The sequence below is a fragment of the Eutrigla gurnardus genome (assembly GCF_963514095.1).
Source record: "Eutrigla gurnardus genome assembly, chromosome: 11".
Taxonomy (NCBI): Eukaryota; Metazoa; Chordata; class Actinopteri; order Perciformes; family Triglidae; genus Eutrigla; species Eutrigla gurnardus.
Window position 1 is genome coordinate 14,133,341 of NC_139925.1, and position 16,867 is coordinate 14,150,207.

Genomic DNA, 16,867 nt, shown 5'->3' on the forward strand with positions numbered 1-16,867 from the left:
TTAGTGATGGTAATTAATCGTGATTAATCCACAGCTACCCTGTGATTAATCTGATTAAAATATTTAATCGTTTGACAGCCCTGGTTATAACATGACATCTTCAATAACCTCTTCAGATGAAAGTAATATCAATAGCTCCTCTGGGGAATTGGATTTTTTTTTGAAAGCATGCAAAATAAGGCAGAGCTGTATCTGATGTGGAAGTGAAAGAAGGCCATGTCATAAGATGAGTCAAAAAACAGGCAAGACGAGACTCGGCTCAGCTCTCCGAACAAGGTCAGCGGTCCCTCTGAGCGTAGCCACGGAGACTGCAGCACCACTCAGCACCGCGTTTTAGAGTGGCAAGCTGGACCGCCAGACAGGGAAGGTGACGAGGGCATATCAACAATCTCAATACACATACGAGCGCCAACAAATCTCCGAACTCGAGGGAAGCAATTTCAAAGCCCTTTGAAGTTTTCAACTTTAGAGGCTCGGCCAAAGTGAAGCCACCTTCGTTATTGCTTGAAAACGCGAACAAACACTCTTGCACCATTGCAAGAACCTGAGCGGGTGTCATACCGGTCAACACAGGTGGCCATGTTTGCAGCCAGGGATCGTGTCTGCAGTTGTGACTTCCCTAGGAACTTTCTTTTTTTTCACCTGGGAAAACTCTCCCGGAGGTGAAAATGAGCAGATGGTGATTCCATGTGGATCAGAGGAGGCTCTTGTTAGTGTACAGCCTAACCAGGGCAACGCTGTGGGCCGCTGGGTGCAATGATCGTGCTACACAGAGGAGAACGGGCAACACCTACACCATGTGTATAAAGCCGTGTATAAGTACTATAAAAGCAATACAAGTGTAGTTGAGGAGTGAATGGTTTACATGTCGTACAGATGGAGACCATACTGTATTTCTCAAAGTGATTTTAATGAGCTGTTCTCATATAGTATAGTAAATGTAATTGCATTGCTTTTTCTCTGGTTGTTAAATGGTAGATAAAACTGACGGACGGAAAATAGAATCCCTTTCATGCAGTGACTGTTTTGCTCTCCCTGCAGCATTAGTCAAACCAGCTGTTATCTGATGCACCCCTGGTAGACAGGTGGACACGTTTCGGTCATGGACATTTGTCATCTGTGTGCACCCAGCGCTGACAGTGAAAATAATCAATTTAAAAATGTACATTAACCAGAAAGATAGCCCGAAATGCTATTTTTGTCGGTCTTTTTGACAATAGGTTTTAAAAAGCCTATTTCTCTGTAGGGCTTGTGTTTGCACTTACCAGAAGTTTGGCTGATTAGTTGTTATCTCCAGTAGCAGCCTGGAAGATTTGAGCTGAAGATCTCGTTTAGAGGCAGACGTCAGCAGTTAGCTCTGTGTGCAACAGGCTGCAGGTCAGGGGAATCTGTTAAAATCTCACTGTCTTCTGCACGATATCTTAAATTTATATCGCCATATTGTGTAATGCGCAGCAACTTTTTATTATACAAATAAATGAGTACACAAGAGTTGGGCATGCTGACTGTTTTTGTTTGTCTGGGTGAATTAAAGTTTGACCAGTTTGAGATTCTGTAACTTGAAATTACAGCTGAATGGTTGAACATCTGATTGAGATGTCATTAGCTGTTGTAGGTGTGCTTAGATCAATTTGATGGGATTTATCGAAGAGCAAATTAAGCTCCGTAAGACTGTCCAACTTGAAGGTGGCGTTCAGACCAACTTGAGTTTCCAACACCCAAAATTGCTTCCCACACACACACACACACACACTAATGCTGCGGCTGGCACTGGTGTCCAGTTTGTTCAGAGACCCAGTGTGTGTCTGCTTGGACTTGTGTTGGTTTGAAGGTGGCTCGAATGTGAGTTATTATCCTCAATGGATGGCTTTTCGTCTCCTTTAACTGCATGTGTGCTGATAGTGGTCCCAGGGTGGATCACAAGTGAGGCCTTTTCTTGGGCATGAAGTGAGATTATCAGTTACTATTAATGGTTAAAATGGACGATAGCATTTAAAGGTTATTAGATCGATGGAACTACAAATGACAGACAAATCCTTTCTTGCCAAAAATATGTATAAAGCTCATAATTTATGGATTTAATCAAAAAATACATGCCGTTTTAAACAGTTAACCCCATTTAAGTAAGGTCCCATTAACATAAACCATGTCTTCACGCACTAATCATTGTTTTAAATAAAGATTAACAGCTGGTGATAATGTTTTGCATTGCAGCCAGTACTTTGCATAGCCCTCTTAACCTGGGGATTTCCCCCTAATATTTAAAACAGTAGCTCATACCTCAGACCTTTTTTAATGATATATACAAACTAAAAATAATGAGCCAAATTCCTGGAAAATGTCTCAACATTTCAGGCTCTTTTCCCTTGTGTTAAACTCTAAAACACCATTTCATCAGCGATCCCAGTCATAGATACATAAACACACTAAATGTTTCAAGCAAAGTCTCAGTTGTTTTTGTATTATACCTTTTTTTTATTTTTTTCATATGAAACAAATCAATTCTTCCAATGTCCTCCTTTTTGTGAAATGTCTTTTTTAGCATGAATTCTCACAGTATACATTCAATTAATGTTGATCTGAAAGAAAACATCTCCGAACTTGGCACTTAGAAAACAACCACAAAGAATTGTCACCTTTATTGATTAAGAACAAAATTTACAAAGCCATTCAAACAGTCATTTTTTTAAACAGTTTTTTAAACTCAACTGAGAATAGTCAAAATACTCTTTTTAATGTTGCTTCTCTCTCTCTTTGTACTTACAAATATGTACATTAAAGTCTGTGTCTTGTCACATGTCGTCCCACTGACTCTTCATCACTGGTAATAAAAACTTTTGTTTTTTGTGTTTTATTTATATCTCTTGACACTGTTAGCACTCTGTTTAGCTCGCCACTATCTTTTGGAGCTGGAGTGTCTGTGAATGTTCGGTGTGCTCAGATGGATGTCCCGTGGCTGGGGTCACTGGCTTCTGGGATTGGTCCTCCTGGCACTGGTTGGTAGGACATTGGCATGGGTGTCTTGACTGGGCTCTGCCGAAAGAGCCCCCCATTGGGTGCCCTGTGTTTGCAGCGGATAGAGGGCATGGTGGCACTGCTGAGGGGCAGGGGCAAGGTCCTGCCAGTGGCCATGCCCAGTGTCCTTCCTGCCCCATGACCCTCCTGGAGGAAGGTGGTCACAGAGAGTCGTGACGGCCCCCGGTGGCCCGGGTAGTCCCGAGCAGACAAGGCCTCCAGGGACTGGCTGGGCTGCATGCTGCCAATGTCCAGGGCAGAGATCTCGATAGACTGGCCTGGCAGCTGCTTGTGAGCCAAGTCCTCGTCCAGGAGGCTGTTCAAACGATGGTGGACCTGTTCCAGGTTCACCTCCTTGTCCTGGAGATAGATGGAAAGAAAGGCAGAGCCACAGAGGGTGTGGAATAAAAGAGGCCAGGAGAAAAGAGGTTTTGATTGAAGGGAGAGCATGAATGTAATTAAAGGAGGAGTGTGATAAAGAATGAAAGGGAAAATGAATGTGCAGTGAAAGGGATTAGGAGGTTATAGGAAAGAAAGGGACGGGGACAGAGAGTGAACGAAGACAGGAAAAGACTCGGTTATAATGGTAGTTTCAATATCAGCATCATGTCCAGTTTACATGCAATGCAGTCTAGCTTATTATTATTGTTGTTCTATTCACATTACTTTGAAAGGTACTGAAATAACACAATGGTTAGATTTATTCAGGAAACCCAAAAATATATAAATTAATAATCTACAGGAATTTTTCAAGCAGCCAACACCAAGAGAGACATTATCTTTAAACACTAAATCTTAAATATGGGGTCGTTAAAGGTAATGTCTCCACTTCAGAGATGAACTTAAATGAAGATGTCTCTTCATGCAGAAGTGTTTAAATTTTCTCCACAATTAGGTGACCACACATCTGCAGTGGGCGACTCTTGCATGAAGAGCATCTGCTGTTAACAAGACAGGCTCCAGTGGACGCAGAGATCTAATGAATCAGACTGTGTGAGACAATAAAACCCAAACGAAGACGAAATACTTAATGGCACTTGTTCTAATCATCTACATTACATCAAAGAATATTTTAACATATAACAGTGAGGTAAAACAGGTGTGGTAGAGGGGAGGGAGAAGCCAAATAAGGCACGTGAATGACACATTTTGGCTGCACCCTACCCTCCACACAGGAATATCTTTATCAGCATGCACCCATTTAAGTCGAGCCACACCAACAGACAAAACACACACACAAAAAGCCAAATAACGGGAGAGACTATGGGGTGAGATGACAGATGAAGCAACTTATATCTACCCCTGCCCGGTCCCATGCCCCGCCCCTTCGCCCCCTGACACAGCCAATGACCATCCAGTACAGTATGTCAGGCCTCTCCTGACCTGTGTCAAGAGCCTCCCAGTCTCTCCCTCTGTCTGTCCATATGTGCCGCCTCCCTTCTGGCGAAGCGCTTGTTATGTCATTATATGTCAATGGACCAGAAACCCTTTCCAGACCGTAATCCTTAGTCACCTGCTGAAGATCATAGACAACGAAACATTACCAAAACGGTCCGCTGCGAATCCGGACATTGACATATAATTGCAGTTAATTACTACTTAGGTGATTAAAGACATAGTTGACATTTTGGGAAATATTCTTATTTGCTTTCTTTCTGACTAAAATATTCAGCAACCTTTTTTTTTGGCAAACCATCTGCTGACTATAGCTTCTATTTTATGGACAGATTTGAAAAAAGTATGAATTAAATATGCACCAATTTAATTTTCTATGCGGATTCTGATTTCCAATTTTTATTTTGTTTTTTAGAACTCTGACCTCCCAGTTCTTATGTTCTTTTGTATACTCACATTGACAGCAGAAGGCTCCAGACTATTTATTTTTCACCACTATTCCAAAAAAGAATTTGAAAGGTCCTGAAGTCAGCATAAATCTTAAAAAAAAAATGCTTATGTTGTCTATCTGGGTCTATATTTTCGTGAATTCAAATGATTTGGAAATAAATACATTTTTGCATTTTTTTAGGAAGTTAAACCGGCCATAATTACCTTTGTAATATATTTTTTTATTGATGTGTGAAGATTACATGATCAGCTTCATAATCTACATGGGCTCAATACTTATTTTTACTAAATATAACTTGAACGCATCATAATGTAAGTCAGTCAAACCTCTGTTAGTTTGGTGCTGTCAGCAGACAGTCACTCATATTCAATTACAATATAATAATTGTCAAGTTGAGTTGTTCCTCCACTGCTTATCTTGGGTCTGCCGGTTTTGCAACACATCTTCTCTCCCCTCACTGGTTTTGAGCTCGAGTATAAATTTCCTCATCTGACTTCAGAGAAAACAAATACGACTATTTCCCAAAAGGTCAAACAATTCCTTTAAAAAACTGATGTGTACAGCTCTGCAGCAGGTTTTGTTTGAAATAGCTTTCATGATGTCCACATACTGTGTGTCTGTGCTGTCATGGTGCTTGGAACTACTGTGATACTGGAGTGATATGCCAACCAAATCATTTTGGGAAGAAAAATCGCTTGAAGTTGTGGCTACAAAGTTTGTAATGACAAAAACACGTTGCGTAAATAGCATAATAGACAGCGATGTTTGTCTGTTGTGAATCTCATGACAGCAGTATGTGGTTATTATGAAAGCAGCTGCACGGAAAGACGATCAATAGCAGTAAGTCAAACTCTCATATGCACCAACAACCAGTAGTTTGATTTACTGTGTCCATTCAGGACAGGGTCGGACCTTTGAATGGGTGTCCTCTTACTGTAATGTTGGACTGTCAAGTCAAACAGGCAGGTCAGCGCCTACATTCTTTGCTATCTGCTTTTGCTCACACTTTAGTTTAGGGATCCATGTCAAGCCTTAGTTGTTTGGACGCCTGGTGCAGAGGGGCTGCCCAGTCGACCGCAGCCAGATGAAGTCAGAGCTCTAAAGCTTTAAGACTTGAATGGATTAGCTAAAGAGAGCTATTGTACGACTGAAACACTCATCGACTCAGCAGTACAATTTCAGTGTGTTGTTTTGAATTTACAATTCAACATTCTGCTTACTGTTATCACGTCAGCTGTGGTTTTCTCACACGAGCACCAGAGACTGCGATTGTCTATTCGGGCCAAAGTGTAAAACAAAAGTGAATGTTTTTGCGTGTCAGTATGAGAGTGTTTCAGAGAGAGAAGCCTCAGAGGTCCCTAACAAAGCACCCCGACCTCTCTCCCAACATGAGAAGGAATGAGCAGATTGATCACAAGATGTCTGGACTATCATCGGGGGGCACACCTATTACAACTGGGTGTACTGCAGCTCTACTAAATCGGGGCTGGCGTCAGCGCCCGCTGGATCCATAAAGTAGAGTGTGGCAGTGGCATCTCTGGGCAGGACCGGGGGGCCCGGGGGTCTGGGTCTCGACCGGGGCCTTGGTGGGGCAGGGGGACCCGTTGTGGCCACCATGGACCGGTTCTGGGTTAGCAGGCTCGGGACTGGGCCCTGGCCCGACGAGATGTCAGTTGTCACCTCTTTGGGCTGCTCTCTCCGGCAGTGGTTGCTGTTCCACCAGGTCTCCAGTGCCGCCACCAGGAGCGCCAGCAGCAGCCCGGCGGCTAGGATGCAGAACACGCCGGCAAAGCTGTGGAGACGCAGCGCCCGTCCTTCCGGCTGGGCGTCTGCGTGGCTCTGCAGGTCACAGCGGCCTTTCCTCGGCCACCATTTCTGCTTCAGTATGTCAAGGTCACCTTTTTCCTGAAGTTCCAGTATCCTGTGGAGAAGAAACACCGAGTTGTTATTTCACATAAATGGGAACGTGTGAGGTCATCATAACCTCAGGGCACTGGACAAATACAACTTTATTTCATTATAGCATTTATTTAAAACTAATCAAATGACAAAGACGTTGGTGATGAGCATGGGAAATGACATTGTTTATTTTGAGAAGGGAAATTTATATAACCATGCTGTGCATGACTATAATTACTTGATAATGCTATGTTCATGTACTGCATTAGCATTGATTGCTAGCTCACTAAAGACCCACAGTGGGTATAATTCTATTAAAAGATGCAGTTCGCACAGCAGCAGACTGCAAGATGTGACGGATTGTTGAAACAATTTCCAAATGTTAACGAGAGCTCAAAGGCCAATTCTAAGTCAACAAGGCAAAGAAGAAAAACCCCAGCTCCAACATTAATTGTATGATATCAAATTGTATCAGCATTGAAACAAAAAGAAGATCTTATACTACAGACAGTTCATTAGTTATTGTAGAATCTGAGTCCGTACCATTAGAGCGGTTAGTTTCTGCACTTTCATTATTCAAAATCTTCAACAGTGAATTGCACACGTTTGTGTAGAAGCCTACACATTCACTCAAAGCAAAACGCTTTTGACCTAAATGCACATTTACACTCATGAACCCACTTCCAGTATTCACAATGTCTTTCTTGCAAGTCAATTAAGATCTTTCACCAACGTTTACAAGGCGATCAATCCTCCCATTCAAATGGTGTCTGTCTCTGATTTAATTGAAATTATTTAAAATCTGGTTAAACTGCACTGAAAATGTTTGTAGCAGAATATTTCTATTTCTGGGGAAAAAGCAGATTCATCCAAAACAATGGAATATGTATTTCCCAGTCTGTGTCTTCAGGAGAAACAGTGATGAGAAAAAGTTCCATGTAGTTACCAGTCAACGTTCATTTAAACAGTACTGCTTGGTGTTTCATTTTATTTTCATAGCTCTGACCATCTGGAGACACATTAAATAGCCAAAAAATAGCTCCAGCGAGGCAATAATTAAGAGCATTCAGACGATCACACATATTGCAAACAAACCTCCAGGTCAGTCAAACTTTTTGGAGTAAACCAAAGGCGAAAGGTAAACGTGAAGAACAAACTAAGTTTCTGGTTTCACTTCAACCGACCGTGCTTGTGTGCGTAGTTCTCATGGTGTTGCTGTGCAGTGAGGGATTAATGGGGCTCACTTTTGGTTTTACCTCATAATAAAGTGCTTTGATAAACTGGTTGAAGTGTCGGCTCATTTACAACCTGTCTGCCTGCGTGTATTTCATGCTCGGTTGGACCTATTTTTAGGGATGTGTCTGCGTTTCCAAATATCAGCAATTATTTAGCGTGTCAAATGTTATGAAAACTGTTGGAACAGATGACCAGACCTCCGCAAATGTTGTATATCATGGGTTTCCTTAAATGATTTTTACAGGTTGAATGATACAAACATCAGGAATTATGAGCTGATTCCATTACTGCTTCAATGAATACATGTATCAATACACAGGTATAAGATAGATACGTACTTCTGAGAGAAGAGGTCTCTGTAAGGACTGCCGTGCTGCAGGGCCATGCCGTAGCCTCTGGTGCTCATGCCGTTTCCTGCTACAGTCAGTGTGCAGTCGTCATCTGTCAGAGCGGCGTACTCCACCACCGCCATGTCCCACAGAAAGGCATACGACTCTCGCTTTGCCTGGTTAGTTTACAAAATAGACATGTGAAGGATCAAATACATGGCAGATGTGTTTAAACCTATACAACTACATTTTTTATTCGTCAATTTAGGAAAGAATGACAAGAGTTTTTTTCCTTTCAAGCATGTCGCTGTGTTGGTTGTGCACAGGAAGACTTTTCACTGGGGAAAAAAAAACAATTAGCGGAGCAAACATTACAGTTAAATGTTTGCACAGGAATTAGCAAAACTATGCGTCACCCTAATTAGACTAATCATTGCAACATTAGATTTCTTTAAAACGTTTCGGGAAATAGTTGCATCCCTTTTTATTTTCCAGCTTTGCATTCCTCTGCGTGTAGCATATTTTCAGAGATCATGTGCTGTAGCCTTAAGCGCACACTGTGGAGAATATGTAGGACAACCACAGCTGAAATCTGCCTCTAATATTTCTGGACTATTTGTATTTTTTATTTATTTTTTTTATTTATATGTACGCACTTCCCTGGCTTTCTTCCCCGTGGTGTCACTACATCCTACGTCTTCCAGAGTAACACTGTGCTCTCAACAAATACAGCTGAGCAGCCTTTTCACCTCACATCTCATTAGGACTGCACATGGCTTTCAAGTTCACTCAGCTTTAATAAATAAACACATACCACAGAAGTCACATTACCATCAAACTTAAGTCAGAATGAACACTTGCAGAAGTTTGTGGGCTTTGAGAAGCACTGTAGTAATTCAGCAACTGTGTCTAAAATGGCTTCTTCTCATCAAATAGGTTTGGAATTGTTTTTAATTTATTTATGTATGTGTGCAATGCAAACTTGCCTGACAACGCTGAATGCAATTAGCTGCCCAAATAATAAAGTAATGTAATGACAAGTGCATGTGTCTAGACTCGAATCTGTTTAATTATGGATTATTCTTCAATCTGGTGTTTGTATGTGTTTGTTTATGTGTTTAAGGAAGGTGGAGAACAGTGAGAATGCATGAAATATTAATAGAGTAGCACACAATGAGAATAATTGAACACCCTCACAATTGAAGAGATGAAAAAATATCACTCACATACCTCTGTGGACCAGGGAACTCATTTTTTTCCTAAATGGTGGTGTGACTTAAATATAAGTAAAACGCTATATCTATTTATCATCAAGGCTGGGCTGATGTTTCACATGAGCCGGAGATATAATTATATTTTTAGATCAAATATTTAAGAGCCTTTATAGAATCAGAGGATAAATCAATGCTTTTATTTGCAGCCTGTTTCATGTGAAAGAAGAGCTAAATACAGTATTTAATTCATGTGTTGGTTCAAATTGAAATAATTTATTAAATAGTTTCATTTTTAGTTTTCAACACCAACAGCATGAGTTAAAATTGTTCTGGCAACATTTTGTTTATGAACACCAAAATAAATGCACACCTTCTTGATTCCATCTGATGGGCTGGAGACCGAGTTCTCAAAGGCGTTGTTCTTGTTGATGGTCTTCCAGAGCTCAGCAAATGTACTGTCTTGCTCCAGAGGGTTGGTCCCTTTGGCCTGGAAGTACTCGTACACTGCAGAGTCCCTCACTGTACCATAAACCAGATCCACCTGCTTGGACAGGTCCTGGAATGACCTACAGTCATGGTGAAATAAGGTAAGTCATTAAATGGATTTGAGGAAAAACATGAAATCCTTTTTAAAATCATACAGAAACAGACCTTTAGAGGAGAACAATTCAGTTTGTCATGTAGAGAACTAAAATTATATGACTATCAACAGGAAATATATCTATTCTACTTGTACATATTAGAGAGCCCCTCAGGTTCCAGTCGAGAATTACGATTTTTTTTATTTTTGATAGTGGGGATTTGATTTGTTAATATTTGGATCACAGACTGTCTTTGATTTAACAATGTTTTATTTAATGATACTGTTATTCTTTCATACCATTATTTTTCCACATTGCTGCTAACAATGCTGTTACTGCTTACAATATGCCAGCTTGTAAAATCTAAATCATGTCTTAATCATAAATTGCATGTACAAACACTTAGGGGTGGGCGATATGGCAAACATATCATATCACAATTTTATTCAGGCAGGATCACGATCCACGATCTTATCACGATTCTTTTTCATGTTGGTTTGTAAGACTATTTTGCAAGTTACTGAACAGTAAAACCAAACTAATTTCCCTATTTAAAAAAATATAGCCCTGCAAGGTAACAAAACTGAAAGAATAACAGACCATTTAGGCCAAAGTACCTTTTCGAACAGATTTTAATCAAATTTGCAAGTGCAATTCTGCAAAGTATGAACATTCAACAAGAATTTTAAAAGGTAAAGCAGCACTATAAATAGCGGAGAGAGGTGCGCAATATTCAGAGAAAAAAGTCGCAAATTTATAAAGTAGCAATTTTGCTAAGTAACATTCCATTTCAATTAAAACCATTCAAAATAAGTTATAATTTTTTCAAATTTTATATGTAATATTCAATTTGACATTCAGCAGTGACTTTATTTGGACGAGATGTTGGCGAGAGGTTAGGTTGGGGTTGTATTAAGTGCAGCTTAAGGCTACTCCACTACCCGGTCTGTTCCTTGTTGTCTGGTCGCAGGAAAATAACATGGATGAAATGAGACGTCAGGTTAACTCAGCAACGGGAGGTCATTCGATGGCAGGATACTGTTATTAGCCCTGATGAAGACCTACAGCCGTCCAAAGATGTTGGCTTCTTTAAGGATTTAACCCCAACAATAAAGCCTTTCTAATACTGCCTCTCATCTTTTTCTATCATTTCTATCAACATACCTTTACAAAGAAATGCATAAAGTTACAGTCAATCTCCTGCAAATTGTGTTAGGAAACAGTTAAAAGGTAAAATATCCAGATAGTCCTGTCCATCATTAACATAGGCAATTTCTGACAGGGTTTGAACATTTCTCACTCGTGCCGCAGCAGCATCAGCATCAGCATCAGAAAAGACACTGAGCTCGACAGGGATTCCAAGCTGCACCTGGAGTGTGCTGCTTGCTATTCTGATGATGCTTTCCCCAGCAAAAATACTGTTAGAGCATGAGGCGTTTATTATGAAAAACAAGCCTCATCCTGAGCTGTTAGTATATGTTAAGTTATACTGTCTTTTAAAACAGCCTTGTCCTGTGTTACCTCCCCCCCCCCCCCTTGTCTCCTGTTGACATACAGTGAATGTTGGGGCCAGGGAGATCATCGTGAGCTTCCTGTTAAGATACAGCTACTGGAGGCTTTTATTTTGAAGAGGTTGGGGAGATGGGGAGGGAGAGAAGAGGACTGATGTCTGATGTCCATAGGGAGAAAAGGCCCTTTGTTTGAGAGTTCCCAAGTCCTGTTTGTGTGTCTGTCTAGAATTGGAGCAGGATCGAAAACTGGTAAAGTTTTCTTTATTTTGGTAGTTAACATGAGAGTCTATGCGGCAGTTGAGTTCATTTTTAATTTTCTGCTGTCCACTGTAACTGCTGACTCAGCAACCAATGGTTGCTATGGTGAAGGTAACTGCGTTGTGGCTCCTCAGTTACCTGAGGGGTTATGACCCCCTGATGAACACATGGTGGGAACTCTGTGCGTGTACTGGCAAAATTGTGAGCAGGGGAGCAGGTTAAACTGTTTGCTGTGTTTGTTTCCGGTTAACATGGGAGCCATGAGAGTCAGTATGTTCAGTCTGTTGGAGATCCTCTGACTTTCAGGTTCCTGTTACCAAATATCAGTCTGTTTGCTTCCTCAGGACATGGTAAGAAAGAGCACACATTACCTATATTTTGATCTGAATTTATGTATGATTTTCAAATTGTGGGAATGCATCCACTCTAACTGTTGGCTCGCCCTGTCTAGCTCGGAGCATTCTGTACACACCAATAAAAAAAAGTGAGAGGGTTTTACTAAGCTTCAAAGAAAGTTTCATATCTTAAAAAGTATGAATGGGATTTAAATATTGAAAAATGACCTGAATGTACAAAAGATGTGGAACATTTGAAAGTAGGAATGCAGTTTCTATGTGAATGTATGAATGAGAGCTGTTGAACTTTGAACATTTGTGCTTCCAGCGTTCACACCAATAATAAAGATGTAAAAGTACATGGGTTGTGAATGCTTCTAGAATTCAAACCAATTATAAATATTAAAGGTCATATTGATAACATTTTTATGTCAATGAATAGTTAAAAAAATAATACACCAACAGAGCTTTTAGAAAGGTGCAGAATCAAAAGTATCAATTCTCGTGAAAAAATGTCTTTTGATTGTCGATTTTTACATTCACATTTAGTGTGTTTATTTCGGTCTTATAAAAAACAAATACAATAGACAAATATAAAAGTATAGATACAAAACAAAACATAACAAAACAAAAACAATTTTTTAATTAATCATTTAAAAAAAAAAAAAAATTAAAGAATTGTGTCTGTCTGTAGTTAATGTTTTGTTTACCTCTGTGTAGATGTGTAGACGTGTGGCTGCGGCTTCTAGCAAGGCTTGTGAGCCAATAGAATAATGACGTTGGTATCACGTGGTATCTCTGTGTTGTCAGGGGTCAAGAGTCTTTGGAGTTGCCAATTAGTGTGGAAAAAAGTAACGGAAGAATGGCTGAGTGTGACGGTAGGCGAGCGGCATTTTGGTACCAGAACTAAGTGCTGAGTACAAAAGGAGGAGCAAGACCAGAGTGAACATTGGTTCAGCGTTTGATCATCGGAGTCAGCTGAAGGAGTTTCAAGGACTGAAAAGCCACGCCGAGGCCACTTTCCTTCTTGACCGGTAAGATATCGTTAAAGCTAGCTTTTAGCTAACACGAACAATGGCAACCCATTGAGGGCGCATGCGCTTCGAACAGCTATGTTGTGACGTGAATGCAATGGAAGGGGGGAGTGCGAGGGCAACATCTAGTGGCTGGATGTTATCAATGTCAATAGCACCTTTAAGATCCATCCGGCTGTAGGTTAAAGGCCCTGCATTGTAAGATCAGAGAGTCGGTAAAGTGATGATATCGAGCAGTGGCTTTTCGAAGTAGATACTGTATGCACTGTGGACATATATCACCTATTTTTCCTTGATAGCCTTTGCTTCTCAAAGCAGTGCAATGCACACATTGATTTGCAATCAATACAGAGGTCCAACCCAGTTCATTAGATGTAATGGCTGAAGGATGACTGAAATAAGCCCAATACCACACACACACACACACACACACACACACACACAAACACATTTCTCTTCTTATGTGTGCATGTCACTAAATAACTGACCGCACAGTTGGTCACGGTATTATTTATCAAAAGAGTTCACTTAATTAGCATTTAAGTCATGTGATATCCTGGCTCTCTTTGGCTCCCTCTCAAACATCTAATAGTTTTATATTACAGAGAGCAAGGGAGAATAAAACACCTTTCACCTCTTTGTCCCAAGGTGTTTCGAAAAGGCTTAGTTACAGAAAGAACAAACAAAAAGAAAAATAACATGCAGTGTTTGAAGAAAATGTATAATATGCAAATATTATATCCGCATCCGCAGCGCGTGAACAAATGCTGCATTCAAGTGCTTCTCTAAAGCGCCGACAGAGCCAATTCAGAGAGAAATACAAAGCATGGAAACATGCAATTTTATTGCAAAACCGTAAATACCTCAATTCACAAGTGCGTATTGAACCGTGCATGGAGTAGCGTTAGGTTCAATATTATATTGAGAACCGTTGCATCCCTGATATATACTGTATATATAATATCCAGACAAAAAGAACATTTTCTGGCTATGTCTGAATGATTAAAGTTTCTTTACAGTTCATCACCTCCAGGACATTTGATTGCTCATGAACATACTTCGGTTTTATTACACTGTTTGGATTTTTCGCATCAATTGACATAAGCTAAGAGCTGTGCACTGCTTAGCATTCGCTCCCTCTCCTCACATGTCCACATTTGGCTATTTGTTCAACAGAAGACAGATCCAATGCAATCAAAGGCCTCTCTGCCCATTCTTTGGGGAGAGACAGCACACCAAATTGGATTCACTGACAAATAGCATTTGGAATGAGGACAGGCTAGTTGTTAGGCAGTGGGTCAAAAATTACAGAAAAAGCAGACAGAACCAAACACCAACTACAACTGATGAGAGATGCACTCAGACGCACCTACGAACCAGCACCTTTCCCTGTAGTAAAAATACTGAAACATAGTGTATGATACCTCAATATCATCCCACACTTGCAGCATAAACAACCCTGTTTCCACATTGTTGAAATAGAAATAGGTCAAGAGATATATACATTCGTAGCTTTCAAGGGGAACTCAAATCTTATATCCAGAACTTTGTAGCATAGCACATGCAACTGAACTGTCAGCAGTCAAGTTGCATTGGGAGTAAAGTAGGTAGCAGGTTTTAGTAAAGAAGAAAAATAGACAATATCTCAGGATCTGGCTTGCAATGTATTGGAGTGTAACGCTAAATCATTTTTAAAATTTGAAAAAATGCATTTTTACAGACAGTCCTCATCCCATAGTATAGATCAGTGGGTTAGTTGCTTCAGTGCTTGAGATTCTAAATTACACATATTCACATCGACACACAATATTTATTAGAGAGCCGATCCAGGAAAGTTTTAATCTGTATCAGTATCGGATAAAATAAAGCGCATCAAAATCTGATCTTTTTTTATTTTAACTGAATTCTGTGTGTCGGCCTTCCAGTGTTTCAGCACTGATCTCTATAACGACAGCTGGGTGTTACACTGAGAGCATTTCTATGCATATTAGAGTTAAAAATTAATGTGTAGGATGTGAAAAATGATTTGCAAGATTTGCACTGGTGATTGACTTCGTTTGGCAGCTGTTTGTTTTTGCTGAGCTCCGATGGTAACAAATCTGACTGTGGCTTTCTCTGTCGCTGGCTGCAGGTCAACTGTCTCTTATTAACTGCATGAAGGGCTAAAACTCAGAGAGTCAAGAGAAAACAAATTCAGGAGTTGTATTTTCCCCACTTTTGACAAATAACATGTCACATTGAGAAGGCAACGGCTGTTATTTCATGTTGGATACACATTTGATAATTTAATAAGTTGGTAAATATAACTATAATAATATTAAAGGTGGGGTTTGGCCAACATGACGTTTTATATAGAAATTATACACTGTAAATTGTATTTCAGTGCTTTTTACATTCAAGGTCAAAACCCACAGAATAATAGAACCTAAATGAATCCTTTATTACTGTGTCTACAGTACACATGTACTTAGAAACGCATGAAACATAAATAAATCACTGGTTTTTGCAAGTTAAATCTTGTGGACAAACAATGTAAACATGAAGAAATTGGGCCTTACCGGACAGCGTTGTCCATGCGTGACACGGTGAGGTAGGCAGCCAGGTTTGCCGTGTATGACGAACAGACAATTAGGGTGAAGAGCCACCAGCTGCCCATAACAATACGCAGGGCCACTGATCCCAGGATGGAGTCACTGCCTGTGGAGGAGCAGGTACACAGAGGCTGATCATATTATCATGGTATAACTACGCACTGTACAACACCATCTCTTATCCCTATTTCACTGGACAAAAACCTTAACATGCACTGCAATCCCATTCGAGCAATATATATATGTCATACATTTCATGTAGAAGCTATAATGCTGCCAAATGTGTAGGCATGCTATTATTTTTTCAGTTAGTATTTTATGAAATGGGAGGGGCAAGAAAAGAAAGGCTCTTTAAAGCTTAATACCTTGTGTTTTGAGTCACTTGGATTATTTCCTGCATTTCAAACAAGCTTTTAGGAGATTACAAATGAGCCATACTTTATCATCAAAAAGGGATTTTGTAGTATTTTGCAGTGTCTTCATGCATGTCTATAACAATGAAATAAACCTGCTCTCCAGGTTTAAAAATACATTTATAAGATCTTATTACAATTTTGGAACGGACTATTAAACATACTCCATTAAACTTATTGGACAGTCTTCTTCTGAAACTCACATTGTTTTGTGCCGTTAAAGTACCCAACATTTTGTGTTAAAGCTGCTGTAAAGTGAAATTTGTTCTCACTTACACGAATAATAGTCATCTTTAAAATTAATTTATGACCGGAAGTGAAAAGCAAGACCCTTGAGCAAGACCCTTAACCTGACTGGTTTTAGTGGAAAGCCTCCAGCTGTGAATGTAAACAGGGCCTTGCTGAAAAAAATAAAACATTGCTCTCATTGAAACTCTCCTGAATAAATAAAGGCACAAAAAGAAGAAGAAGAAGAAAAAATGTAATTGCTGTAAATTTTCATTACTTATTTTCCCAAGTACTTACTATCTTCAGAACCCATCTAGCATGAAATGTTACTTGCACATTTTTATATTCTATTACACATCCAAATCCACTTAACCAAA

At 39.9% G+C, this 16,867-nt stretch overlaps 1 protein-coding gene across 2 annotated transcripts in view; it reads right to left on the bottom strand.

Moving 5' to 3' along the window:
* Positions 1-2,624: 2,624 nt before the first annotated feature.
* Positions 2,625-16,867, bottom strand: part of grid1a (glutamate receptor, ionotropic, delta 1a) — a 215,644-nt gene continuing 201,401 nt past the window's right edge. The window contains exons 12-16 of one of the 2 annotated variants that reach the window (XM_084020808.1): positions 15,817-15,955; positions 9,910-10,105; positions 8,335-8,501; positions 6,542-6,782; positions 2,625-3,375 (exon numbers count right to left, since the gene is read on the bottom strand). In XM_084020808.1, the coding sequence (XP_083876934.1) occupies positions 2,938-3,375; positions 6,542-6,782; positions 8,335-8,501; positions 9,910-10,105; positions 15,817-15,955 (1,181 nt within the window). In that variant the 3' untranslated portion in view covers positions 2,625-2,937. Of the gene's footprint in view, positions 3,376-6,307; positions 6,783-8,334; positions 8,502-9,909; positions 10,106-15,816; positions 15,956-16,867 lie in introns of both variants that reach the window. The other variant, XM_084020809.1, reaches the window with a different exon arrangement.